General features: G+C 41.7%; 4 protein-coding genes across 5 annotated transcripts; 1 reads left to right on the top strand and 3 right to left on the bottom strand.

Annotated features, from left to right (window-relative positions):
• Positions 1 to 619: 619 nt before the first annotated feature.
• Positions 620 to 12,898, top strand: gucy2ca (guanylate cyclase 2Ca). Of its 2 annotated transcripts, none has more exons than XM_079457055.1 (26): positions 620 to 742; positions 839 to 906; positions 1,204 to 1,422; positions 1,855 to 1,973; positions 2,101 to 2,197; positions 2,270 to 2,384; positions 3,675 to 3,813; positions 3,892 to 3,986; positions 4,099 to 4,210; positions 4,883 to 4,964; positions 5,041 to 5,143; positions 5,249 to 5,311; positions 5,947 to 6,018; positions 6,192 to 6,296; positions 6,375 to 6,461; positions 6,561 to 6,693; positions 6,810 to 6,947; positions 8,203 to 8,291; positions 8,378 to 8,469; positions 8,538 to 8,696; positions 8,777 to 8,969; positions 9,044 to 9,218; positions 9,463 to 9,561; positions 9,644 to 9,738; positions 10,572 to 10,648; positions 10,729 to 12,898. In XM_079457055.1, the coding sequence occupies exons 1-26, from the start codon at positions 623 to 625 to the stop codon at positions 11,459 to 11,461; spliced, it is 3,579 nt and encodes a 1,192-aa protein (XP_079313181.1). In that variant the 5' UTR covers positions 620 to 622; the 3' UTR covers positions 11,462 to 12,898. The 2 variants fall into 2 exon arrangements, with proteins under 2 accessions (XP_079313181.1, XP_079313180.1); XM_079457054.1 differs by having other exon boundaries at positions 3,672 to 3,813.
• LOC306894471 (uncharacterized protein) lies at positions 12,492 to 14,057 on the bottom strand (the record flags this gene model as incomplete). The annotated part of the gene is made up of 3 exons (XM_079457056.1): positions 13,941 to 14,057; positions 13,658 to 13,834; positions 12,492 to 12,688 (listed from the first exon to the last, which is right to left on the bottom strand). Exons 1-3 carry the CDS (start codon positions 14,038 to 14,040, stop codon positions 12,492 to 12,494), a joined length of 474 nt encoding a protein of 157 aa, XP_079313182.1. The 5' UTR covers positions 14,041 to 14,057.
• A 744-nt stretch (positions 14,058 to 14,801) lies between these two features.
• Positions 14,802 to 19,933, bottom strand: plbd1a (phospholipase B domain containing 1a). Its single transcript, XM_079457313.1, has 11 exons — positions 19,599 to 19,933; positions 18,712 to 18,934; positions 18,556 to 18,639; positions 18,337 to 18,475; positions 18,127 to 18,267; positions 17,914 to 18,058; positions 17,257 to 17,457; positions 17,040 to 17,180; positions 16,328 to 16,513; positions 16,142 to 16,248; positions 14,802 to 16,072 (listed from the first exon to the last, which is right to left on the bottom strand). Exons 1-11 carry the CDS (start codon positions 19,657 to 19,659, stop codon positions 15,896 to 15,898), a joined length of 1,605 nt encoding a protein of 534 aa, XP_079313439.1. The 5' UTR covers positions 19,660 to 19,933; the 3' UTR covers positions 14,802 to 15,895.
• A 111-nt stretch (positions 19,934 to 20,044) lies between these two features.
• pick1 (protein interacting with prkca 1) lies at positions 20,045 to 25,357 on the bottom strand. The gene is made up of 13 exons (XM_079455805.1): positions 25,216 to 25,357; positions 24,532 to 24,617; positions 24,254 to 24,365; positions 23,825 to 23,953; positions 23,535 to 23,601; positions 23,344 to 23,433; positions 23,105 to 23,158; positions 22,963 to 23,025; positions 22,755 to 22,888; positions 22,583 to 22,675; positions 22,444 to 22,494; positions 21,602 to 21,746; positions 20,045 to 21,529 (listed from the first exon to the last, which is right to left on the bottom strand). Exons 2-13 carry the CDS (start codon positions 24,570 to 24,572, stop codon positions 21,285 to 21,287), a joined length of 1,224 nt encoding a protein of 407 aa, XP_079311931.1. The 5' UTR covers positions 24,573 to 24,617; positions 25,216 to 25,357; the 3' UTR covers positions 20,045 to 21,284.
• Between the last annotated feature and the right edge of the window lie 467 nt (positions 25,358 to 25,824).

Here is a 25,824-nt window from a genome sequence, read left to right as displayed (position 1 = left end):
TTGAGGAACGCAGAAGTCTGAATGTGGATCACAAATCAATATTAACAAGGACACAAAAACGTTCAAATAGATTCTTTATTATACGAACATGTTCAAACATTAACACGTGTATTCTTAACATGCATCAATAAAAACATCGTTTTGCTTAAATGAGAAAATATATGAAGTTCATAGATATTTATAATCATCATTTGAATACACATAATAAAAAATATTTTCTATCATTATCATTAAACTCTGACGCAGACATATAATCTAATACAAAATAAATATATGTCGTTTTTTTAACTATTTAAAAAAATGTATCATGTTTTTATTGTGTATATTTTGAGTTATTATGACTTAAATCAAAACAAACCAACTGTAAATAAACTCAAAATGTCAATAAAAAAGCTGATTTTGATGAGTCATCTCATTTAGGAAATAAACACTTCAAATAGTATTGTTGTTATAAATAAATACAAGAAATGCAACTTAGTCATAAAAATAATAATCACTTTGAAAACATGTAGAAAATGACTTGCAGTATTATCATTTGATACAGATCTGATGTTTGCTTTTCTTATATTCTACATTTGTAATGTGAAAAAAGCAGACGTTGTTTATGTTGTGTTTGTATTATATGACAGGTTTGGACTTCACGATGAAGGTTCTCTTCAGTGGTTTTAACACCACACATTACCGGCGGCGCGGCTGCGGCAGCAGCACATGCGAAGCTGCACAGATTCTCAAATCACTGCATGTGAGTGGTGTCGTGTCTGAAGGACGTTTGAAGGACCATTGGAGTCCTGCGGCAGTATAAACCGTGATATATAATGATGGATGTTTTGTCCTTCAGAACAGCAGTGAGCTCGGCTGTGTCATGCTCGGCCCGTCCTGCACATATGCCACTTTCCAGCTGGTGGAGTAAGTCACATATTATACACATGTGAAGGTTTTTAATGAGCGTTTCTTCAATTATTAACCTCAATTACTGCCTTGAACAACAACACGAGTTACTGCACACTTTCAACAAACACAAGACTTTATATATTCCAGCCATATAACACACATAAAGCAGAGAAAAACACATCAAGTTCTTCTGCTTTGTGTCAGCAATATTTCAATATATCTGTTTAGAAATGACAAAAGTTTAAAGAGGAACTTGTGTTTGAATGTCACTTCCGTATGTGTAATGTTGTTGTGTTGTGTGGTGTGTGTCAGTCAGGAGGTGGGTCTGACTCTGACCGTGCCCATCATCTCAGCCGGGAGTTTTGGTTTGTCATGTGACTACAAAGAGAAACTCACCCGTCTGCTGCCTCCGGCTCGCAAGATCTCAGACTTCTTCGTTCACTTCTGGAACGTGTCATTCTCTAACCTGAAACCAGAATGGAGAAGAGCCTACATATATAAAAAACCCAACAACACAGAGGAGTGCTTCTGGTACACACCTTTGTCTTTGTACACTTGTACCGTATAATATATACGAAGACATACAGTAACTCTGTTTTTTTATTACGTTATCACGTTTTTGTTGTGTTTTATTGTGTTAGTTGCTGGACACTTATTATGGTTTAAAACTAAACAAAACATATGCAGATTGGTGATATTAATAAAAAAACACAATTTTAGAAAATTAGTTTTCTATAACACTATAATGTATATATATATATATATATATATCTGACACCAAAGCAAACCTTTCTGCATTTTAATGATCAATTGAGATCATAGAATCCACTGACGGATACACACAATCTGACTTTTATCATCCATGTGGGGACACACAGTGTATAAACATCTGCACACATAGTTAACACACACGCAAACGCACACACACACACATCTGACCGTCTCTCTGTGTGTGTGTGTCAGGTATATCAATGCCCTTGAGGCTCCGTCGGCTCTGTTTGCCTCGAATATCTCCAGAGTCATGTTGAGGAGTAACGATGAAGTCAAAGAGGCGCTCAACAATCCAGACCGACACAGTAACAGTGAGTCTGTCAACACAACATCACATCTATTTCTAAAGCACTAAATAAACGATATAAACTTGATCATAACCATGAAGAACAGATGAAAGCTGCTGTTTGTTCTGTGTGATGATGTGTGTTTGTGCAGTTTTTGTTCTGTGTGGAACACCCGACGATGTGCTGGCGATCAAGAACAGCAGTCCTGTTCCTCCAGACGTGGTGTTTGTTCTCATTGATCTGTATAAGTAAGTTCTTGATTCTGATGCGAGATGTTCCTCACCTCAGCTGTGTTCAGACCAGTGTTGTGTGTGTTTCAGTGATGGATATCACACAAACATCTCCAGCTATGAGCACATGAGAGACGTGTTGGTCATCACCGTGCACAGCTTCAGGAACTACTCCAGCAACAACTTCTGGACACTAAACGCCACGGTACTCAACACACACACACCTCCAAAGACAAATACTGCACATCACCTACTCATTATAGTCAATACATCTCCAGTATACATATATATTTGATGTGAAATCCATCAAAATAGGGCACAGTAAACTGAAGGAATTTCACATATTTATTTATTTTCTTGCCTGTTTTTTTAAAATTTGAACTGCATTGAACTGAATGTTTTTTCAGTATATATATGTACTGCGCAAACGCACTTTTGTGACCCCAACTGAACTTCCGGTACACATTCACAAACAATCGAGCGCCTGTAGATTATTTCTGATAACCAGAAGCGTTACTTGGCTAAACTTGTCTTTCCAATATTTTGAATATAGACTGAGATACCAATATCAACCGCTAGATGTCAATGTACCATACGGTTTGTTTAAATGCAACCAAATACAGGACCCATTCAACAAACTGTTTCTTTAATAAAATTATTATAAAATAAAATCATATAAATGAATATTAACATGAATTAAATAGTTATATTATTAAACACTAGATACAGACCTGAAGTGTGGTCTGGTGCGCGTGCATCCGATGAAACCGCATCATACGGTCTATACTTCAGGTATTGAATTATCGAGAAATAAAATAAGACATGGTTCTTGTGATATACGTTTTTTAACTTAAACAAATGCTCAAAAGGTGCAAAAGAACTTTATAAGTCACTTGAATTTAAAAGATATCAAACTGGTTTCATTTTATAAAACTATTTTGATAGTAAGGACAGATTTTTCACATCATTTTAACAGCATTATGTAAAAGATGAAGGAGGTTTATTTCGAAATCACAACACTGAGATGTATTTAGTATCGTAAGACAGTATATCGATGTTTATTCTCTGATTCTATATATTCCTTGGTTTTGGCATTTAAAATGTTTGTTGTTATTTTCAACCCAATGTCGGCTCAGAAAAGGACAAACTCAACCACTGGGATATAAACGAACTGAGGCTGGGTTGTTTCAACCCATTTAGCTCACACACACATATATATATATACTGTAAATATATCAAGGGTTTTTGTTTCCAAATGAGATTTACATTTTTGAACAAAACAAACCAACTGCAGTTTGATTGAAACGCATAATAAAAAAAACATGATTTTGGAAAATTGTTAATTTAAACCAGCGCTTTGGTTACTCTTTACCCGTTTTTACCCAACGATGGTTTGAAAATAACTCAAGTGTGAAGATCCAGCGTAAGTCTATGAGAAATATGTCAAGTGTATAGATGTGAGGTGTTTGAGTAATATATGATGTGTGTCCAGCAGGAACTCAATGATTATGTGGTAGGTTACCATGACGGCGTGGTTCTCTTTGGTCGAGTGATGAGAGACAATCTACTCGCTCTTAAAAACAAGACGTCTGGCGGCATCATTCAGAACCCCTTCAGGAGCACAAGATTTCAGGGTATCCATCTCTCTAACGCTCCATCCTAAACACACAGAGGTGATGGAGACCTGACGTGTGTGTGTGTGTGTGTTTCAGGTGTAGGTGGACACTATGAATTAGATGCTAGTGGTGACAGAGATCTGAATCTGTCTGTGGTTTACACCAGCATCTCAACAAACTCAAACTATCAGGTGAGACACAACCTTCTGTTCTTCCTCTCAAGTGTCCTTCATCAACTCAATCATGTCAAGTCTCATGTGCTGTTCTGAATGTTGACAGTGAAGCTCTTGTGTTTGTCTTCAGTATAAGACTCTGTTTGTGTTTGACACGTCTGGGAATAAAACTGAGAAGAATCACAGTAATCCAGACCTGCCGTGGGCCGGATCACGACTCCCCAGGGACAAGCCATCTCACGGTATTCAATAAACAAACGCACGCACACGCGCACACACACACGCACTGTATGTTTTATTATCTCCGTGGGGACAGTCCATAGGTGTTATGAGTTGTATACTGTACAAATTGTATATATTTTTCCCTAAACCTAAAAGAAAACTTGCATTTTTAAATTTTCAAAAATGATCGTTCTGTACAATTGATATGTTTTGTGTCCGTGAGGACCTCAGTTATTGTCCCCACAGTGGCACGAGTCCCCATGAGCTGGTGTGTGTTCAGGTTTAGGTCCCCACTAACATATACAAACCAAGTCCACACTCATCCTTGCACACGCACACACACGTGCATGCACACACACATGCAGACATGAACACACGCATGCACACACACATGCAGACATGAACACACGCATGCACACGGGTACAAACATGCACACACACATGCATGCAGACACGCATGCACACAAGTACAAACATACACACGCTCAAACGCACTCACACACATCCCGCGCAAACCACACCACACGTCAAAATCCTATTCTTCTTCTTATTTACTAATGCCAAACAATCCAGATGATCACTAATGGAAAAACGAATAAATGATGAGATGATATCAATGTTATAATACCATTGAATTTCAAAAGTTAATGGTTGAATATTAACATCTGTGATGCTCATGTGTGTGGTTTCAGGTATGGAGATTCAGAACATCATTATGATTGTTCTCGGACTCAGTGTCGTCATGGCGACCGCTATTGCTTTCATACTGTACAGGTACAGTAGTCAGTGTATTTGAAGGCGGTGATTGACAGATGTGCTGAGAGTCACTGCTGTCTCGTGTGTTTGCCAGACAGAACAGACGAGTGCGTTACAATCAGAAGAAATGGTCACACATCAATCCAGCGCTCATCACACCGCTGGACGACAAAGAGAGAAATCACATCAGTCTCAGAGTAAAGCTCTCTCTCTCTCTCTCTCTATCTCTCTCTCTCTATCTATATATTCATTACACACGTGAAGCAGCTGATCAGATGTGTGTGTGTGTGTGTGTGTTGCAGATTGATGAAGATAAGAAGGGAGACAACTTCATCCAGATACACAATGGCCGTTATGATAAAAAGGTGCTGTTGAGTGTGTGTGTGCTGTGTTGTTTAACACATGTGTATATTATATTATATGCAGTATATACTGCCTCTTTATTGTTTGTTGTGTGAGGACTGTGTCAGAGGAGAACTGGTTCCCCTGGCTGGGTCTGGGGTCTCCTGAGGGTTCTTTCAGGTTCCTCACCGCTGTTTGCCCACTGCACTGGTTTTACTCACTGGGGGGCTGCTGACATCAGCCATATCATTTTGTTCTTGTTAATATTATTTTTAATGTAAAATTTTGTGTGAATTATAACTACATAGTCTGCATAATATATTACCTGTGTTTCTCTTCTTTAATCTTCCGTCTCTATCTCTCTGTGTGTGTATGTTATGTTTGGTGTGATCTGGCAAGCGTATGGGTTGTGTGTGTGTGTGTCTGTTTGTGTTCGCTGAGTGTGTGCTGTGTGAGGGTGTGTGTGTCCGTCTGTTTCATGCGAGTGTTTTGTTCATGACTCCTTTGCTTTTCTATTTTGTAAATGTAATGTATTGCTTCTAGTTAACATGTTTTCATGTACAGCTGCTTTGTAACAATGAAGATTGTAAAAAGCGCTATATGAATAAAAGTTGTGTTGTGTTGTGTAACGTGTATAATGTGTGTCGTCTCTGTGCAGCCGGTGATTCTGAAGGAACTGAAGAACACTGATGGGAATTTCTCAGAGGATCAGCGCATTGAACTCAACTCTGTAAAATCTCTTTTTCCTCTTTTACGTCACGTTGTGTTAAACTACAGTCAATGAAAGAGAATAATATTATTTCATCATTCAAACTAAATTACTTTTCTTACACAAGATCGACATTTTCTTTGATATTTTAGAGGTGATATATTGTTTTGGCTGTGTTCTTGTCTTACTCTCAGTTGCTGCGCATTGATTATTATAACCTGACCAAGTTCTACGGGACGGTGAAGTTTGACTGCGGCGTGTTTGGCGTGTTTGAGTTTTGTGATAGAGGATCACTCAGGGTGCGTCTTCATAATAACACAAACATAACACACATCAAAAGCTTCAGAGAACACAAACATCTAACTGTGTGTTTACAGTGTGTGCTAAATGACAAGATCTCATATCCAGACGAGAGCTTCATGGATCTGGAGTTTAAGATCTCCGTCATGTATGACATCGCAAAGGTCTGTGTGAGCGTCTTCTGTCTGTGATACTGCGATGTGTTGATGTCTTATGTCGTTGTGTTTATTCTTTTCATAACTGTGTTGTTGTCGTGATGTCAGGGCATGTCGTACCTTCACTCCAGTAATGTTGCTGTTCACGGCAGACTGAAATCCACAAACTGTGTGGTGGACAATCGCATGGTGGTGAAAATCACAGACTTTGGCTGTAACACCATCCTCACACCTGGCAAAGGTCTGTGTGTTCACATCACAACCCTCAACACACACAGAGAGATTATTCTCTGTATGGTAAGAAGAGAAACTAACTCTCTCTCTCTCTCTGTTTCTCTCTCTCTCTCTCTCTCTCAGATCTGTGGACGGCCCCCGAGCACATGAGGGTTCAGGGTATCTCTCAGAAGGGAGACGTCTATAGTTTTGCCATCATCTCACAGGAGATCATCCTCAGGAAAAGCACTTTTTACACCAGCTGTTGCTCTAATATGGCAGGTACTGAGACGTCCGTATAGATGTCCCCGATTATAGTTCCCCTTTTTACGCGTACATGAGGGACAGCCTCGCATACAAAGTACGTGCAGGTAGCGCTTGGACGTACAACTGCTCTTTCAAAGATGTTAATCAGATGTTTTCGAGATCTCCAGATGTTTAGCAGACATTTACATTTAGTAATTTAGCAGATGCTTTTATCTAAAGCGACTTACAAAGAGTTCGGGGAGCAGTAAGCGATGTCATAAAAGAGCAATAATACAATAGGTGCTTCTGAACCAGCTGAAGTGGTTTGATAGCCTTTGCAGGAAGACCAGCACGGAGAGCATTGCAGTAGTTCAACCTTGAGATGACCAGGGCCTGGACAAGGAGTTGTGCTGCATGCTCAGTGAGGTAGGGTCTAACCTTGCGAATGTTAAATAAGGCATATTGGCATGATTGCGTTGCTTTTGCAATGTGATCATTGAAGAACAGCTGTTTATCAAATTTGACTCTGAGGTTCCTGGCTGATTCGGAGGGAGTGATAGTGGAATTGCCAAGCTGGATGGTGAGATCTTGTTGGACCGTGGGGTGTGCTGGAAACACTAGTAGTTCTGTCTTGGCCGGGTTCAGCTGCAAGTGATGCTCTTTCATCCAAGCTGATATGTCATCTAGGCAGGCTGTTATGCTAGCTGCTACAGTGGTATCGTCTGGTTGAAACGAGATGTAGATTTGGGTGTCATCAGCATAACAGTGATAGGAGAAGCTGTGTGCCCGTATGATGTGTCCTAAGGATGTCATGTAGATGGAAAAAAGCAGCGGTCCAAGCACCGATCCCTGAGGGACCCCAGTGATCATGTGGTGGGCATTGGACAGCGAGCCCCTCCATGACACCCTAAAGGATCTGCGGGAGAGTTAGGATTCGGAACCAGCGGAGAGGGTAGCCTGACATTCCTAAGGATGGCTTGCTAGCAGTATCTGGTACATCTTACAGTATCTGGCACATCTTACAGATGTACCTGTGCTATCTGGCTCACTCACTTGCTTAATCACTCCCTCGATCTATTTGACGTCTGCATTTACATCCGCAAGACATTTGTTCATCTACAATACGTCTCTGAGACGTCTGCAGTCTGATGTATATAGGTAAAACTGTTTTTATCAGATGTTTTGACACAGCAGATGTTTAGCAGACATCTTACAGACGTATCTGTGCTACCAGGGTCGCTGGCTCGACCACTCACTTACTCTTTCACTCTCTCTCTTGGTTGTGTTCCAGAGAAGCTGTATTGCGTTCAGTACCCGAGAGGTCCCAATGTGTTCAGACCGGATCTCAGTTTTGAGTCTGTTGGAGAGACAGAAGCTGAGGTACACACACACTCTGAATCAGTAACATCACAAAAACACATATTCACATGTACTCTATAACTCCATGTGTGTGTGTGTGTGTGTAGCTGTTTGTCCTGATCAAGAGCTGTTGGGAGGAGGATCCAGAGAAGCGGCCGGACTTCAAGAGGATTGAAGGAGCTCTGGGGAAAATCTTCAGGTGTGTGTTTGTCGATTGTGTGTCTTTGAGTGTGTGACGTTCAGCTGACGTTCTGTTGTGTGTCGTAGTAATCTTCACAATCAGGCCAACGCCAGCTACATGGACAACCTGATCCGCAGACTGCAGATGTATTCCAGAAACCTGGAGCACCTGGTGGAGGAGAGAACGGCTCTCTATAAAGCTGAGAGAGACCGAGCTGATCAACTCAACTGCATGCTTCTGCCAGGGTCAGACACACACACATTTCTCAGTGTGTTTGTGTTGTGTGTGTGTTTGTTTGTTTGTAATGAATGTCTAACTCTCACAGGCCGGTGGTCCGCTCTCTGAAGGAGACAGGTTGTGTGGAGCCTGAGCTCTTTGATGAAGTCACTATATACTTCAGTGATATCGTCTGCTTCACGACTCTCTGTCATCACAGCACGCCCATGGAGGTGGTGGACATGCTGAACGACATTTACAAGAACTTTGACAGCATTCTGGATCATCACGACGTCTACAAGGTGCGTGTGTGTCCGTCGCCTCTTTAGTATAAAGTGAAGGTAATGGATTAGTAATGACAGCGCTGATGTCTCAGGTGGAGACGATCGGAGACGCTTACATGGTTGCGTCTGGACTGCCCAAGCGGAATGGGAACAGACACGCCGTGGACGTTTGTCTCATGGCTCTGGACATTCTAGAGTTCATGGGAACGTTTCAACTGAGACACCTGCCGGGAATCCCGCTGTGGATCCGGATCGGAATACATTCAGGTGTACACACATGTGCTTTTACATTAAAAAAATGCTGTTTACCTCCTGTGGACCAAGGCCCAGTTGCTTAGTTAAGACAGAGACCATCCTCACAGACTAGAAATTAGTAAGGACAGTATCAGTGTTACTTTTCATATTTCAATTAGTTTGATTGAAATAAAAAATGACTAACATCTAAGTCTAGTCCAAGCAGTTTATGCAACCGGCCCCAAAAGTGTCTAATCGTTTCTCTATGATGATGTAGGTCCGTGTGCTGCAGGTGTTGTGGGGAATAAGATGCCACGCTACTGTCTGTTCGGAGATACAGTCAACACGGCTTCACGTATGGAGTCTACAGGACTGCGTATGTCACACACACACGCGCACACACACCCACGCACACACACACACACACACACACAGTAATGTGACTGCTGTGTTTGTAGCTCTCAGAATTCACGTGAGCGAGTCTACCATTGAGATCCTGCAGAGAACAGAGTGTCAGTTTGAGTATGAACGCAGAGGAGAAACTCACCTGAAGGTCAGAGCACCTGCACTGCATACTGCCTACTTCACACTGCATACTTCACACTGCATACTCCACACTGCCTACTCCACACTGCCTACTCCACACTGCCTACTCCACACTGCCTACTCCACACTGCATACTCCACACTGCCTACTCCACACTGCATATTCCACACTGCATATTCCACACTGCATACTCCACACTGCCTACTTCACACTGCATACTCGACACTGCCTACTCCACACTGCCTACTCCACACTGCCTACTCCACACTGCATACTCCACACTGCCTACTTCACACTGCATACTCCACACTGCCTACTTCACACTGCCTACTTCACACTGCCTACTCCACACTGCCTACTCCACACTGCCTACTCCACACTGCATACTCCACACTGCCTACTTCACACTGCATACTCCACACTGCCTACTTCACACTGCCTACTTCACACTGCATACTTCACACTGCCTACTTCACACTGCATACTTCACACTGCATACTTCACACTGCATACTTCACACTGCCTACTTCACACTGCATACTCCACACTGCATACTCCACACTGCATACTCCACACTGCATACTTCACACTGCATACTTCACACTGCATACTCTATGCTGTTTACTATTGGACAAATGAAATGCTGTTGTATATTACATATCCTGGATTCAGAAATCAATTCATGATTTATGTATTTTCAATTCATCTGTAAAAATATCGAATCAAATAAAAAATCCAGTTCCACAACTTAATATGTTAAGTTTAATTAACTCATAACGCTAATTTGATTGAACTTACAAATGTTATGAAGCTTATTAATTTCATTGTGTGTGTGTTTAGGGCAAAGGAAAGGAGATGACCTATTGGTTAACTGGAGTCACAGGACAGAAATACAACCTGCCAACTCCACCAACAGCGTAAGAGTAACAACACACACACATTTAACACACAAAAAATACATCAATAACACACTGACACACACTCTCTCTCTCTTCAGAGAAAATTTCCAGCGTCTGCAGCAGGATCTGGCCGAGCGCATTATTTCCACACTGGCCACACGAGGAAATGAGCGCAGAAAAACTCTCTCCACACGACAGCGGAGAACACAGAGACACAGCGCAGACAACCAGCCCGAATACCTGCACCTGACAGACACAAACACACACCTGACAGACACAAACACACACCTGACAGACACAAACACACACCTGACAGACACAAACACACACCTGACAGACACAAACACACACCTGACAGACACAAACACACACCTGACAGACACAAACACACACCTGACAGACACAAACACACACCTGACAGACACAAACACACACCTGACAGACACAAACACACACCTGACAGACACAAACACACACCTGACAGACACAAACACACACCTGACAGACACAAACACACACCTGCACCTAACAGACACAAACACACACCTGACAGACACAAACACACACCTGACAGACACAAACACACACCTGAATGATACAAACACACACCTGACAGACACAAACACACACCTGCACCTAACAGACACAAACCTGACAGACACAAACACACACCTGACAGACACAAACCTCACAGACACAAACCTCACAGACACAAACACACACCTCACAGACACAAACCTGACAGACACACACACACCTGTGACACACACACACGTGAGACACACACACACCTGTGACACACACACATCTGTGACACACACACACCTGTGACACACACACACCTGTGACACACACACATCTGTGACACACACACACCTGTGACACACACACACCTGTGACACACACACACCTGTGACACACACACACACGTGACACACACACACACGTGAGACACACACACACATGTGACACACACACACCTGTGACACACACACACCTGTGACACACACACACACGTGAGACGTTGTCTTTAGTCGATATTAACCAACGTTTCATTTAGACGAATACAAATATCCTGAACTGTAAGCGTGAAAAACAATCTGCGTGCACATATTGGACTGCTGTAGATTGACCTGCTGCACTAAACTAATGCGGATGCTAATGTGACGTAATGGCCTTTGGAATTTGCTCCCACTCCATTGTGACTGTAGATAGTAAGTAAAAGAACAAGCTTCATTTTCTTATAAAATTATTTATTTATGAAATTGATTTACTTATAAACAAAAATGTCTTTCAACACATTGAAGAATGAAACAATATGACACTTAACTAAACCCTCCACAATAACATCAGTCTGAAATCATAAGTCATGTGAATTCAATCGCCATGAAACAAACATATTCATAAACAGACTCAACGTTACTGTGATTCTTATTCAAATATAAAAACAAAAAACATTCTTGAGATTTTTGCTCATTTGTTCTTTTTGAAATGGTTATTTACACTTTACATTTGTTTGTTTTTTGTCACAAGCTGATTAATGTCACAGACATGAACTAAACGTCTCGCTGAAGTGCTTTAAAATGTTCAGATTTGTTCGATATGTTAACAATTTCTACAGAAACAGGATGTTAAGACGGGATTCAAGGCCTGAAACTGAAACGCAGAATAATCCTGTGATCAGATGAACCGTTGATGTGTTTTGACTGAAGTCAGACACTGTAGGTTTTGAATGTTTTTGTCAATGTTGGTCATGTTTTGAAGCACACTGGCTTATAGATACTATTAAGAATATCATATTCATTCAGATTAGAGTTAAATCTCTACGGGAACACTGTTGAATATTGTTTTGTAGTTTTAGTCAAACCTCAGCTTGTCCAGTTTTAGTGGTAACCAGAGCAGAATATCCCAGTTCTGTGGCCGGAAGTGGAAGACTATGCTCCGCCCATCCATTACACAGACTCCGCCCACATGTTTCCTCAGCGATGGGCACTTCCTGCAGTTTACTGTCCTCTTCCTGCGGGGAAGACACCGCGGTGTGAGTGTCCTCTTTACCTGCTGGACAAATAAACCAAAGAGAAAAGCTTCAGAATTCTGTCCATCCTTTATTTATTGTAAACCTGAGGGCCATAGAGCGTTTCATCCTCAGTTTGTGTTTGGGTGGCGTCTAATAATATCACTATTTATATTTGATTTCATTCATGTTAATATTCATTTCTATTATTATTTTATTGTATAATTCTTGTGTTGAATAAACTATTTGTTCAATTTTGTTGTGTGTTCATTTTATTAAATAAACAATTTGTTGAACGGGTATTTAAAGGAACTTTATGGTACACTAGCGGTTGAGTTTGGTGTTGCAGTCTAAACTCAAAACAGGAAATAGAAGTTTAGCCAAGTGACGCTTCTCGGTTTCATTTGCTTATTATCAGAAATAATCTAAAGACGCTTTATTGTTTGTGAATGTGTACCGGAAGTTCAGTTGGGTCACAAAAGTGCACATGCGCAGTAACGTCTGTTGTTGAAAACCGTGATGAAACCGTCTATAGTTCAGTGGAACACCACAGAAGATATCTTGAGAAATGTGTTCATATGTGGTTCGGGGTTTGATTATCAACATTCTTCAAAATATCTTATTCTGTGTTCTGATGAAGAAAGAAAGTGGACAAGTTTAGAATGACATGTGAGGATGAATAAATGATGACAGAATTCTTATTTTTGGGCTGAGCTGTCGCTTTAAGAAAGTGTGTGGTTATTAAAAATCATCTGCCTCATCAAACATATTCAGTTTAGATTCATTATCTCACCTCAAGCACCAATGAACTTACTATCAACCCAAAGACTGTTGAGGATAAATATAACACAGAGTGTCGTTGTGTTCTTCCGCTGGGCCACAGACCTGATGAGGCGGGGGGCATCCCTGAAGACCACCTCAGGTCCTCATCACCCCACAGGAGGAACATAAACTCTCTCTGGTGTGTGTGTGTTATCAATTACAAGGGACGACATGTTCTGTGTTTCTTGTACCTGTGTTGTGGGAGGTTCTGTGTTGATGTTTGTAGATGATAACCCAGAAGAGCAGCACCAGAAGTGAGCCGCTCATCACCAGACTGACACAGATCCAAATGCTGGGACTCACGGCGGGCCGCGGCTCGACCGGACCTCCGCTGCTCAACACCTGCTTCACAACGGCCACAGTAACATCTACACGACACACACAAACAGCAGATACTGATCCAATGCTTCTACACTTCAGACTGACTCCAGTCATAATGATGAACATGAGATGAAGGTGAAGGTGGTCACTCACCAGTGATGGGCGATGATGGTCTCAGCCCGACAGGTTCACGGTTTATACAGAGTTTGAGTAGAGAATCCCAGACAGAACCAGGAGCACATTTTCTCTCCATCGCAACACACAATAACTGACACAAACGCTGAAATAAAGAGAGAGAGGGAGACGAGGGGAGGAGAGAGGCACGCTTGTTTCACTTCTTCATTTGTGATAAAGGAAAGAATGAATCACTCAGTCTCTAGAGAAACACAAATAGACGTAGAGAAGAGAGAGAGAGTTTTACATGAATATGTTCACAAAGTTGTGAAAACAAGCACAACATCTATACGTGGGCCGCTGTTAAATGTCTCTCATCATTTCTTCATCCTCATGTCAAACCTGTGTGTAACTTCTACATCAGAACACATAAGATGTCAATAATCAAACAACACTGAATCCAGCCTCTGCACAAGCTCAACAGTGCTGCACAACAAGGCAAAATAAAAACAATTAGATTTAAGATTACAAAATTTCAGCCAATAATAGATTATTAATGATAGAGTCGCCCTTTAGCTTCTTTAGCTCACAGCTTTTGTCAGGTCTGGGTATGGACTGCGTCCTGCCCGCTCTGGTAACCTTGGACTTTAACCTTGGATTATGATAGTCTAGTGTATGCAGGATTAAAAAGATGCGTCTTTAGTCTAGATTTAAACTGACAGAGTGTGTCCGCCTCCCGGACATTGCAGGGAAGACTGTTCCAAAGTTTAGGCGCTAGATAGGAAAAGGATCTGCCGTCTGCACTTGATTTAGAAATTCTAGGTATTACCAACTGACCTGACGCCTGAGAGCGTAGTGCACGTGATGGACTATAATATGTAAGAAGTTCTCTCAAGTAGTGAGGAGCATGCAGGGCTTTATAGGTAATAAGCAAGATTTTAAAGTTCTCACAAAAGAAAGACAGATTTACAACCACATAAATGATCACTTTAACAGATCAGAGCAAGGTATAAAACACAGAATATATTCAGTTCTTGCTGTGTGTCAGAAAGGTCACAGGTTTGATATTCAGGGGACACAAACTGATAATAACTCAGTCACTCTGGATAAAAGTTTTTTTAAATAGTTTCAAGTCAAACACACAAACTATCAATAGCACAGCGTAACCACATGCAAAAACACACACGTCTGTTTCTCTATATCCATCAGAACTTCATCACACATGACTGGATTTAAGATACAACAAGACGCAAAAATATCTTCAGATAACAAACAAATATTCTTCAGATAGTTCAGATAGTTCAGCGTCTCTCTGAGTGAATTCATGATCCACGTTTACACAAAACCGCAAAATCTAACGTGTGTCGTCCCTACGGTTTCAAGAGATCTTAACGTCTCATGCTGAGAGCAGACACATCAAGTCTGAGATCTCAGTGGAACTCAAACACTTCTCATCAAGTTCTCTCAGAATGAGTCATGACGTCTACAGTTCACGCTTTACCTTTATTATTTCTCATGAAGAATTGTAAAAGAGGTTTTTAAAAGGTACTGTTTTACATTCACATCTTCTAGACGTATATATGACAGCAGACGTCTCAGAGACGTTTTACTGATGAGCAAACAATCAAAAGAATATGTTTTGCAGATGTACAGTAAATACAGAGAATGTATGTGTGCTATCAGGGCTTGTTCCTTCAACTCATTGATTCTCAGTAAATGAAGTCAAGCGCTGTGACTGAAGCGTTCAGTTTCTCTTCAGACAAGCATCATGACATCAGAAGGATCCAATCACAGACGCTTTGAAATACAGTGGTTTTATTTAGTGCTCAGACCCGTCAGTACATCACATCAGACACATTTCTCCTCAGCTCAAGAACAAACGCTGAGGATAAAGCTAGAAGAAACATTGGGATATGATCAGATCTATGCGACGTTCATGTCATGTGACCTGACATTATAATAATCATACAAATATTCCACAGACAGACGTGTTTTCAGGGTCTGAAGAGCTGCGGCTGCATGCTGACGAAACTGAAGTTGTATTGTTGAGGAAGACCCTGATGTAAGGTGCTGTTGAACTTCTCCCAGGAGAAGACGGGAAGCCCACCGTCTGTGGTCGGTCCATTCAGAGCCTCCGACACGAACTCCTGAGCCATGTGAAGATCCGCCACCTGCCGACAGACAGACCGTGAGTTCACCGTCATCGTTAGATAAACACTGTGAGGCGTCGACATTCTGACCTTGGTATCGTAACATCCTCCGGGACTCGCGTTGTGCTCGCGCAGGTCATTACGGCAGCAGATGGATTTACACGGGTCGCCCTCAGAGTACGGATCGTTCTTATAATCTGAACAAACACAGACTTCAGATTCAAAACGCACATCATGATGCCAGTGAAAGGGAGGTGATGATGTTGCTATGGTTACCGTTGTATCTCATGATGTGTTTGAGGGATGTCATGTCGTTCACTGAAGACTGGTCCCGACGGAAGATCTTGGCGCGGGGGCAAAGGTCGTAAGAGAAGTCATCGCCGTACGCCTTCCACATCTGCTCGTAGCCGCTCCGCAGGTAAATCTTACGGTGAAACGGCACGTTATATGACGGCCAGTAACCTGCAAACATCTCCAGCTTTCACATAAACGTGTCTTTTAAAAGATGATGATGTTGATAACATTAAAGATAACATCTTGTGTGTGTGTGTCAAAAGTTACTCGGAAAAAGTAATGAAATACTAATTACGTATTCAACAGTGTAATGACTCTCTCCAAAAAAGTATTTACTTACTTAACACTAATAACTTATCATGGTCGATGTAGGATATAGAAAATAATGAGTTTCAAGGATAGACATGAAACGGCTCTTTAATTCATTCAAATAAATAATATTATTCTTATTAACTGACCAAAGTATACGAATGTGAGGATATAAGGCATACATGTTAAAGTTAGACATATATATATTCAAAAGTGGAAACAACGTCAAAATTATAACAAAGTATTTAGTTCTATTTAATCAAAAAAATAGAGCAATCCTTACTTGGGAAAAAGTAATTAAATTACACTAACTAATTGCTTAACTAGTTACAGTTTGATTCCTCATGGTATCGTCCCTTTTACCGAATGAAACCGTGTGTCTGACCTCTCCGCAGCGTCTGCGTCTGATCTGAAAACTCCACCAGTCCAGGGATCTGTTCCACCACCGTCAGCGCTCCGTCCTCCAGTCTGCTGCCCAGACTCACCCGACTCGTGTCCACGATCATGTACTGATTATTATACGTGCCTGACAGACACATTCACGATCACATTCACACATCCAGAGCAGAAACATCCCAACAACAAAAATTCACGTTTCTCACCCGAGTTGAATCTAGAGAAGGTCTGTGCCCACTCCTCGCCGGTGTGTGCCAGCACGTGTGCCAGTCGAACCCGCTGCCAGGCGAACAGACTGGCAGGAGTGATGTGAGAGTAGAGGGAGGTGTTGAAGACGTTATTGGTGGTCTGAGTCATCATCAAACCGCTGCCCAGCAGATAGAAATCATCCAGAGACACCAGGAAACCTCCACACAGACACACACATTAGTGATGAACTTACAGGATAATCATTGAAAAACACTCAAGTTCCTCTTTTCATGATCTGTATGTCAATTTAACGCCCTGCGAATGTCATGTCTGTAACACCAGGAGACACTGACCCCGCCCCCTGACATCATGACAGGACAGGGGTGTGGTCTGCTTCAAATCCACATTGAATAAACATTTCTGTTCCTTTGTTTTTCCAATAATATTCAAGAGAGATGTTGCTTTAGCAATAAAACTGAAATCGGTTTAAAGCTCTTAAATAGTTAAGTGGAAATAAATAAAACAAAGCGACACTAAATCAGAAATAAACAATCTATAAACAAAACGAACAACTTTAGAAAATCTGAACATTAAACGTATTATTTAAAAATAAAACAAATATTTTAATGCATTTAAATGACTGTTTTGACCGTATCGAACACATGTGTGTGTACCGGGATAGCTGCTGAAGGACAGTTTTCCAGTGGCGGTGTGAGGTTCACTCAGTTTAAAGTCCCAGTGTTTGTAGATGCGCATGGTGGCGGCGTACGTGTACCAGCTGGAGTGAGCGAACAACAGATTCTCATAACCCGGCAACATCTGAAACAACACGAGAGCAGATGAGACTCTCTGATGATATTCACTGAAGTGTGCGCCGCGTGTCTCACCTTTATAAGCGCCGAGCAGTGACCCATGGGTGGAGTTTTATACTGATTCAGTGTGGATCTATCACCGGGCACCAGTGCTGGGATCAGATCCAGAAGATCACCAACGGCATTCAGAAACTGAATGTTAAACTGGGACAGAGGCTGAAGAGAGAAGAACATATCAAACATCTTGAACCGATGCTCACAAACATGATCGAAGGGATTTCTCACTTTCTTCCCCTGTTGTTTGGCCCAGTCGGCCACACCGGCCTGCAGTCCGTCCAGCTGAGCCAGAATCAGACCCGTGTGAACCCAAAGGGGATCCGTGCGGTTCCGCTTCACCTGCCGACGGGACCAAACGTCCTGTTTCCTGACAGACGAATAAAACGCATGTTGCGGGACATCAGTGAGGAGATTCACGTCGTCCGACTCAGGATGAGAAATACTCACGCCATGAAGCGCTTGACCGCCACCAGTGTTTTGGGGCTGTTGACCAGCTGTGGGTACATGTTGCTATAATGATCGTAAATCTCCCTAAAACAATTAAAGAACAATACTCAGCTACTGGATGACCACTGAAGATCCAGACAGGAGTGACACACTTACGGTGCCGTCAGGAAGCCCTCCAGATATCCGGCCAGGTAGAGCGTGACATCATCTGGCTCAGCGGTCTGTCCGTATCCGGCTCGCACCTCCAGCACACCCCAGCCGGAGGAGGAGAGAGTGTCGTTATAGTAACCGTAAGCATCGCTCTGATGGTCCAGAACACCTTGCTTCAGCACGACGGCCTTATGGGTCGAGTCCCAGTATGCGGAGGCCTTTAACAGCTCTACAGCACACACACACACACACACACACACACACACACACTTGAATTATGACATATAAACAACAAACAGAACTGAAAAACACTCTGATGAGGAATAAATATGTGGTTTTGAGATCACGTGACTCTTTTTCCTTTATAATCCCACTATAGATACTTCCTCAAATTAACTTCTGCAGTTTGTACCACAGGTGGAACTTCACTGAGGATATGAGAACATAAAACAATCTCAACACGAACTCATTTGTTCACAATTTCCACAATGCAGCCAATTCTGTTGCGTTATTAAGATCTTCACTTCATGCGCCGCTGCGCAGACCGGACTGCGCATAATACCAAAGTATCGCGAGAACCAGTTGAAAGTTTGGACTCTCGCGACGCTTGGGTGTTAAATGCAGCTCGGTCTGCGCAACGCCGCATGACGTCAAACACACCTTTAGTTTCGGTTGAGTGTGTCTGGAATCACGTGACTTTATTGGCATTCATCATCATCATCATCATCATCATCATTAGTAGAAAACAAACTTTTTTTGTTAAAGAAAAAGAAAGCAAGTGATTTACACCCTTTAGCGTCACACAGTCACACACACCGAACACAAAGCCGCAATCTGATCTGTGTGTATGAGAAACACGAGCTTTATGAAACTAAACCAAAGAGTTTACTTACTGTCTCCACGCGCGCTCACGACAACACAGCACACGAGAAGAAAGACACGCACGCGCGTCATGTTTGTGTTTGTTCAGCTGAAACCGAGAATAAATCCTCCGGTCGATCAAACCCCGTGAACGCGACCCCAGTGAAGACAGGCGCGAGATTCACAACATTACACGCTGAATCAATCAGAAAAAGAAAAGATCTTCACCCCAGATGGGACTCGAACCCACAATCCCTGGCTTAGGAGGCCAGTGCCTTATCCATTAGGCCACTGGGGCACATGATGCTCGAGGAGGCGCACAGGCGCTTATAAACGCGTCCAATCAGAGGTCACGTCACCGTGACGTATCACACGCGGAAGCGGATCGTTTTCTGACACTTTTAGCTTCTAAACTCGCAAATGCGAATAAAACAACACTGACGTGTTTCTCTTTCTTAATAAATGTGCGCTTAACATTAACGGTACACATCGTGTTGTGCGTTTATTTAGTAAAACACTTCGCGAGGCAGATTGATTTACTGGAAAGAGGAATTAGTTGTTAAACACAAACAAATAAAGTTGAGTTGCAATGATCTGTCAGTGTTCGCTAAGAGTCCTCACATTATAACAACATATTGCGTCATGAGCTCATTCCAGTTTAAATATAGTTGTTAAGTTATCTGAGCACCAGTCTGTCTGCTGTTTCACATCTCTACACTGAATCACATCTCTTGTGTTAATACAGATGAAAGAACACTAACCCTCCCTCTTCTTATTAGCATCTACATGTCTCTTATTTCTCCCTGAACTCTCTGTAAGTCACTTTAGATAAAAGCATCTGATAAATGACTCAATGTAAATGTTCCTCAAGTCTTTAAATTGAGAGTTAAATGTTCAATCATTATATTAAATGTGCACTAAAGGCTCAGAGAGAAACAGTGTGATGAACTTCATTATGAAAAACACAAATGACCTTCATGAAGAGAAATGACCTTTAGAAAGCTGCCCGCAGGAGTGTCATGTGAACCTCAAAGCAAGTGTAATGGATTCAGTTTAGTTGAACTATATCATCATCTGATGCTCGTGTGTCTGTCACACATCCGACAGCAACTGAAATGAAACTCATTTCTCAATGTTTATAAAGTTAGATTTATATTTTCATTTGCATATAACAGATTTCACTAACATTTTACTCTTGTTTAAATAACGCATCATATGATAACTTTATGAATTCAGAAGTCACATGACAGCAAACCCACAACAACATAATCCATCAAATACCACAAAAGATTCGATTCCCCTCAAACACCCAAACAAACAAGACAGAAACAGAATAAACACTGACATACGCAGATCAGTAGAACTTCAAATATATTCCTCCAGTGTTTTAAGTGACAGAAATAAACAGGTAGAAACTCACTGCTGTGCAAATACACATGAAGCCATGAAATCTGTCAAGACTTCATCAGATTTTTGGTCCTTTCCAATTGAAATGCATAAACTACAAATAAAATAATGCAAAAACTTCAATATTTTTCAACCTTTAAACACCAGACTGAACCCCACAGCAAACACACTCATTCACCTGTTCACCAGCCGTTCGTTCGTTCATTGAAGCGATTCACTAACTGATTCATTCATGTAGTTTAAAGGAGTAGTTCACCCAAACACATGGTCCACCAATTTTGTGTGAATTACTCATTCATTGGTTCACTCATTCATTCATCGTCGATGAGTTTCTCCGCTCCGTTCTCAGTCTGCTGGAGATCATCTTCCGCTCCTCGGTTCTCCTCCTCTTCCTCGTCCTCATACGAGAGGTTCTGCCCGCCGTAGTTCAACATGGTTCTGGACAGATCCACCTCGATCGGGAACACGTCTGCGTCTTTCAGAACTCCGTAACAGTCGTCATAGTAACGAGACATCCCAGAGACGAAGCGCTGCAGCTGGAAGACGATGTCCTGAACTGGAGACACAGACGAGACACAGATGAGACAGAGAAGTGCACGTGTCACACGTGAAGGGAATCTGAACTCACCGTGTTTCTGATCCAGCAGCTCGATCTTCTCCAGGACGTCTTTACGCATTTTGGCGAATCGAGCGCGAGCTTCCTGACGACAGCGCAGAACCAGACGGTACTCGTAGTTACCGGTGCTGACGCGGTACAGCGGATCGCCCAGAGCCTGAGAGAGAGAGGGGGTTTATTTTATGACTATGTTCTGATTAAAATCAATTCTCACATATTTAACCTAACAATCTGTAACTTTGGTCTCTCTATCGTCATCTCTGAGAAATACAAGTGCAGTTTACTTCACTTACATGCTTAAACAGAAATAAAATCATCTTTTCATAAATCAGACATTCTTTTCTGAATGTGTTCGTATTTTAACATCACCACTGCAAATACAAGGAATCATTCTGACATTTCATCATCTGTGTTAAAGTCTCATGACCATCATCCTCCAACCGCACAGACATCATCATGACCGATTCAGATTCACGGGAATGTTGATGAAAAGAAAGACGGTTTGTGCATTTGTTTTGATGTTGTGTAGCAGAATGAATTCATTCTCTAAATCAATTTTATCAACCGTATCACTTCGGTTCCAATCATTACAAAAAACGTCGCACAAACTTGGTCATTAGATTGATGTTTAGATGTAGGTGTGCATTAGGATGTTGGGTGAAATTGTATTTTTGTATTTTCCAAGGTCACTGTTATGCATTACATCAAATGAAATACGCTTTTGAACACGTTTTCTTGACAAATGAGTGTATTTTACTGCTTTGTCTAATAAATCCAATCCAACAAGACAACATGCACAGAATCATGTTTGTGTGGTGTTTGTTAACGTTAACATCTGTCTGCAGAGAACTTACGATACAGCTGTACTCTTCATCATCCATCTCCTTCACCTTCAGACAGTACGACTGAAACACAAACATCATCATCATCATCATCACGTGACGTGACGAAACTACACGTGTACACAACAGACGTGTCATTGAATGTTCTCACCAGATACTCAAACTTGACGTCCAGATACTTGCGGATGGTGAGTTTGGTGTCTGGAATGGCTTTGTGCAGATACGTGTTCAGATCGTGCAGCATCTGAAGAACAGAACAAACACACTCAGCTCATGAACTCTTCAAGAGAATGTTTCAACTGATCTGAGGTCAGAGCTCTCACGGGTTTGATGGTCTTCAGCAGCTGGATGCCGAACTTCTCCATGTTCCGGTGAGCTTCAGCGAACTTCACGAATGCCTCGCTGGCTGCGGCCTGCGGCTCACGGACGCCGATGACGGAGAACACATCACCAAACGCTGAGAGAGACGATCAGATGAATGATGAAGACCGAGACACATGATTGTGATGAAGAGTGTGTGTGTGATCTCACCTCTGTGTGTCTGAGAGAGCTCATAGAAAGCTCTGAGCAACCGCTTGGTGTGTTCCATCAAACCTAAACACACACACACAGCTCGGTTTATTTCATGAAGATCTCACCGCTTAAACATGGAAGAGTGCTGTGGATGAAAGACCTTTATACAGTTCTGCAGTTTTCTCCAGTTCCTCGAGCCTCTTCACCAGACCATCTACACACACACACACACCATTATAAACATCACATCCTGTACATTCTACGTACATTTAAATGTCTTGCGCTTTACAATACTAATTGGCTTAAAGCAGCATGACAGAAAAAGCATGTTTTACATGAAGACTAATATCACAGACTTGTGTGTTTGTGTGCATGTATGTAGCGTGCGTGTGTTCTGACCGTTACACAAAATGGCTCGACTGAGACCGAGAGCGTCTGCTGTTCCTGAACTCATGTTCTCCACCAGACGATGCTTCACCTTCTTCAGAACTGAAACATGAACACACACACAGCGAAACACAAGACATCTCATTTACTCATACACACACATTTTCATGCAAACACACTTTATGTAATACAGAAATTCATACCGATATCCAGAGATTTGCCCTGCTTTGGGTCGGCCTGGAGTTTATTGTATTGAATCACAACTTCACCCTGACAGATGTAACAAACACACATCATCACTACATTACAGCATACAGAGGTCATTTCTCATAAACAGCTGGTTAGCATGTCACAGAGTTGATTGAAAAAAGAGAACTGAATCTTCTGACGTTACAACAGCAGAGTCAGTGGTGTCACACACACATTAGAGATCCATATGAGCAGACATTCCTATGAGAAGTGTGTTGTGGGATTCTGGGAGCACATGTTGTACCTGAACCGCCTGGATCATCTTGGCCACCTCCACTTTACTTTTTCCCTTCACTGGTTTGCCGTTTACACCAGTAATCTCATCACCGGCGGCCAGAGTCCCGTCCAGAGCGGCTGAAGTGTTATCAAACACCTGATACACAAACACACGTCTATTTCTGCAGTTCTCAGGGTTAATCGAAAGAATTTCTTTCAGGGATTAATAACATCAGTCCAACGGGAATGGGCAGGTGCAGACAAAGATTATAATCTTACATAGATGTTGATCTTATTCTTAAACACATTCAATATATCTACGCATTGTTCGCAGAAAGAGATTTGGGTGTGTTGTGTGAGCAGCATGTTTGTTGGGTCGGTGTGAAACCCCTGATGGTGTTTGTTGGATCGGTGTCATTGATGTGAATAAGCCTTAAGAGTGATTGACAGTTGTCACCTGTACAATGTATAGGCAAGGACAGAACTGAGCTCCGCCCCCAATACTGATCCCAATCAGGTTCTGTGGGTCTTTCTTCAGGGTCACTGTTCCCGGAACCGTAGGAATCCCTCTGCAACATCCAGAAAGAAAATATAGTGTTTATAATTGGCCAGCGGATGAATCTTCCAGCTAATCACAACTAACTGTCCCAAGTTGAAAGTGGTACTTTTAAAAACGCAGTGACCGGCAGCTAAACACTTTATTATTTGTAATGATCATTATTTTATGATACTCACAGTTTGTCCTCCTCCAGCTCATAATCCATGTCTGTAAACATAACTGCTGGTGTTTGTGTCAAGCGCTCTTTTCATTCATTGAAATGCTGAAAGCAACAGAAATGCATTGATACAGAAACACCAGTCAGTCATCTCTAGTAGCTATAAACATGTTACGGTGCAAACCTGCTCTACTCTTTAAACAGATTCTTCACACACAAATGAAAAGTCTGTCATCATTTCCTCTCCTTTGAGTCCATCCAAATGAACACAGAGAAGATATATAAGAATGATTATAACCGGACAGATCTCTACACCCATAGTACCTTTGATCTGTTGAACACAAAAGAAGATATTTTGAAGAATGTAGGACAGCAAACAGTTCTGCGGCACTTTTGACCACCATTGTATTTGTTCCTACTATGGGAGTCAATGAGGGATGAGATCACAACAAACACAAAGGAGAGGAAATGATGACGTTTCATGTGTGGGTTTAGCATGCATGTATATACATATGTACGTCAATAATACAGCTAACTAACACAATAAAAACAGGATTATTTGTTTTTTGTAACAAATCATGTTGTTCTTGTGTTTGTTAGCTGTATTATTATGACTGCAGTTTGATATGAATTGTAATGAAACCATCTGTTAAACTCACAGGTTTACGTCACAGAATGACTGTTATTACTAAAGCAATCTTACCGCTCAGCAGATAACGAGTAAGAGATCAGACACACACGTGCATCATTCTGATCTCAATGTTTAAAGCAGAAATCTGACGGAACGTGCAGCTGTTAGATCCAAACACCAACAAGCGGCTCTCTCGTGGCGTCATTTCCGTTGTAAGCGGAAGCTGGTTTTGGAGCGCGCGCATGGGCGTGACCGCGTGCCTCCCTCTAGTGGACTTACGGGACTTTACTTTTATTTGTATTTTCACTGATGCCGGTAACTTCTGTCAAAACTTGATTTTTAGGGCTGGATGGGATAAATATGAGAAACATGTCTAATACATGCACGAGCAACTTATAATAAACACGTGTTCGCGCCCTTTAATAAAGCGTTGAATCATCCTCACAGAAACATAATCTTTGTAAGTGATAGTATTCTACAACTCATAAAATGTCCTTTCATAAGTGAATATTTGATAAAGTATCTAACGAAGGCACATAGTTACAGTTTTTTCCTATTGCTAAACGCCAGCGAGCACAACTGCAGAACAAACTTTTCATCTTTACACTTTCAACAATTTCAGTGACTTCATACAAAATCATATTTTCTTCAAAGAAAAGTTCAAAGTGACATTCTTTCACA

This window comes from Barbatula barbatula (genome assembly GCF_947034865.1).
Source record: "Barbatula barbatula genome assembly, chromosome: 5".
Taxonomy (NCBI): Eukaryota; Metazoa; Chordata; class Actinopteri; order Cypriniformes; family Nemacheilidae; genus Barbatula; species Barbatula barbatula.
The sequence above is the reverse complement of the archived record's forward strand: the minus strand, read 5'-3'. Positions and strand labels throughout refer to the sequence as shown.

Bases quoted from the DNA above. Each gene is read 5' to 3' on its own strand.
- gucy2ca (XM_079457054.1), top strand. From the start codon at position 623: ATGACAGGTTTGGACTTCACGATGAAGGTTCTCTTCAGTGGTTTTAAC. The intron at 3,814-3,891 runs GTATCCATCTCT...TGTGTGTTTCAG, and splicing joins CAGGAGCACAAGATTTCAGG to GTGTAGGTGGACACTATGAA. The intron at 6,297-6,374 runs GTGCGTCTTCAT...GTGTGTTTACAG, and splicing joins GTGATAGAGGATCACTCAGG to TGTGTGCTAAATGACAAGAT.
- plbd1a (XM_079457313.1), bottom strand. From the start codon at position 19,659: ATGACGCGCGTGCGTGTCTTTCTTCTCGTGTGCTGTGTTGTCGTGAGC. The intron at 18,935-19,598 runs GTAAGTAAACTC...TGTGTGCTGTAG, and splicing joins CGTGAGCGCGCGTGGAGACA to AGCTGTTAAAGGCCTCCGCA. The intron at 17,181-17,256 runs GTGAGAAACGTG...TGTGTCTGTCAG, and splicing joins CTTCTCTAGATTCAACTCGG to GCACGTATAATAATCAGTAC.
- pick1 (XM_079455805.1), bottom strand. From the start codon at position 24,572: ATGTTTACAGACATGGATTATGAGCTGGAGGAGGACAAACT. The intron at 24,366-24,531 runs GTGAGTATCATA...TGGATGTTGCAG, and splicing joins GAGCTGGAGGAGGACAAACT to AGGGATTCCTACGGTTCCGG. The intron at 23,434-23,534 runs GTATGAATTTCT...TTCATGTTTCAG, and splicing joins GGGCAAATCTCTGGATATCG to TTCTGAAGAAGGTGAAGCAT.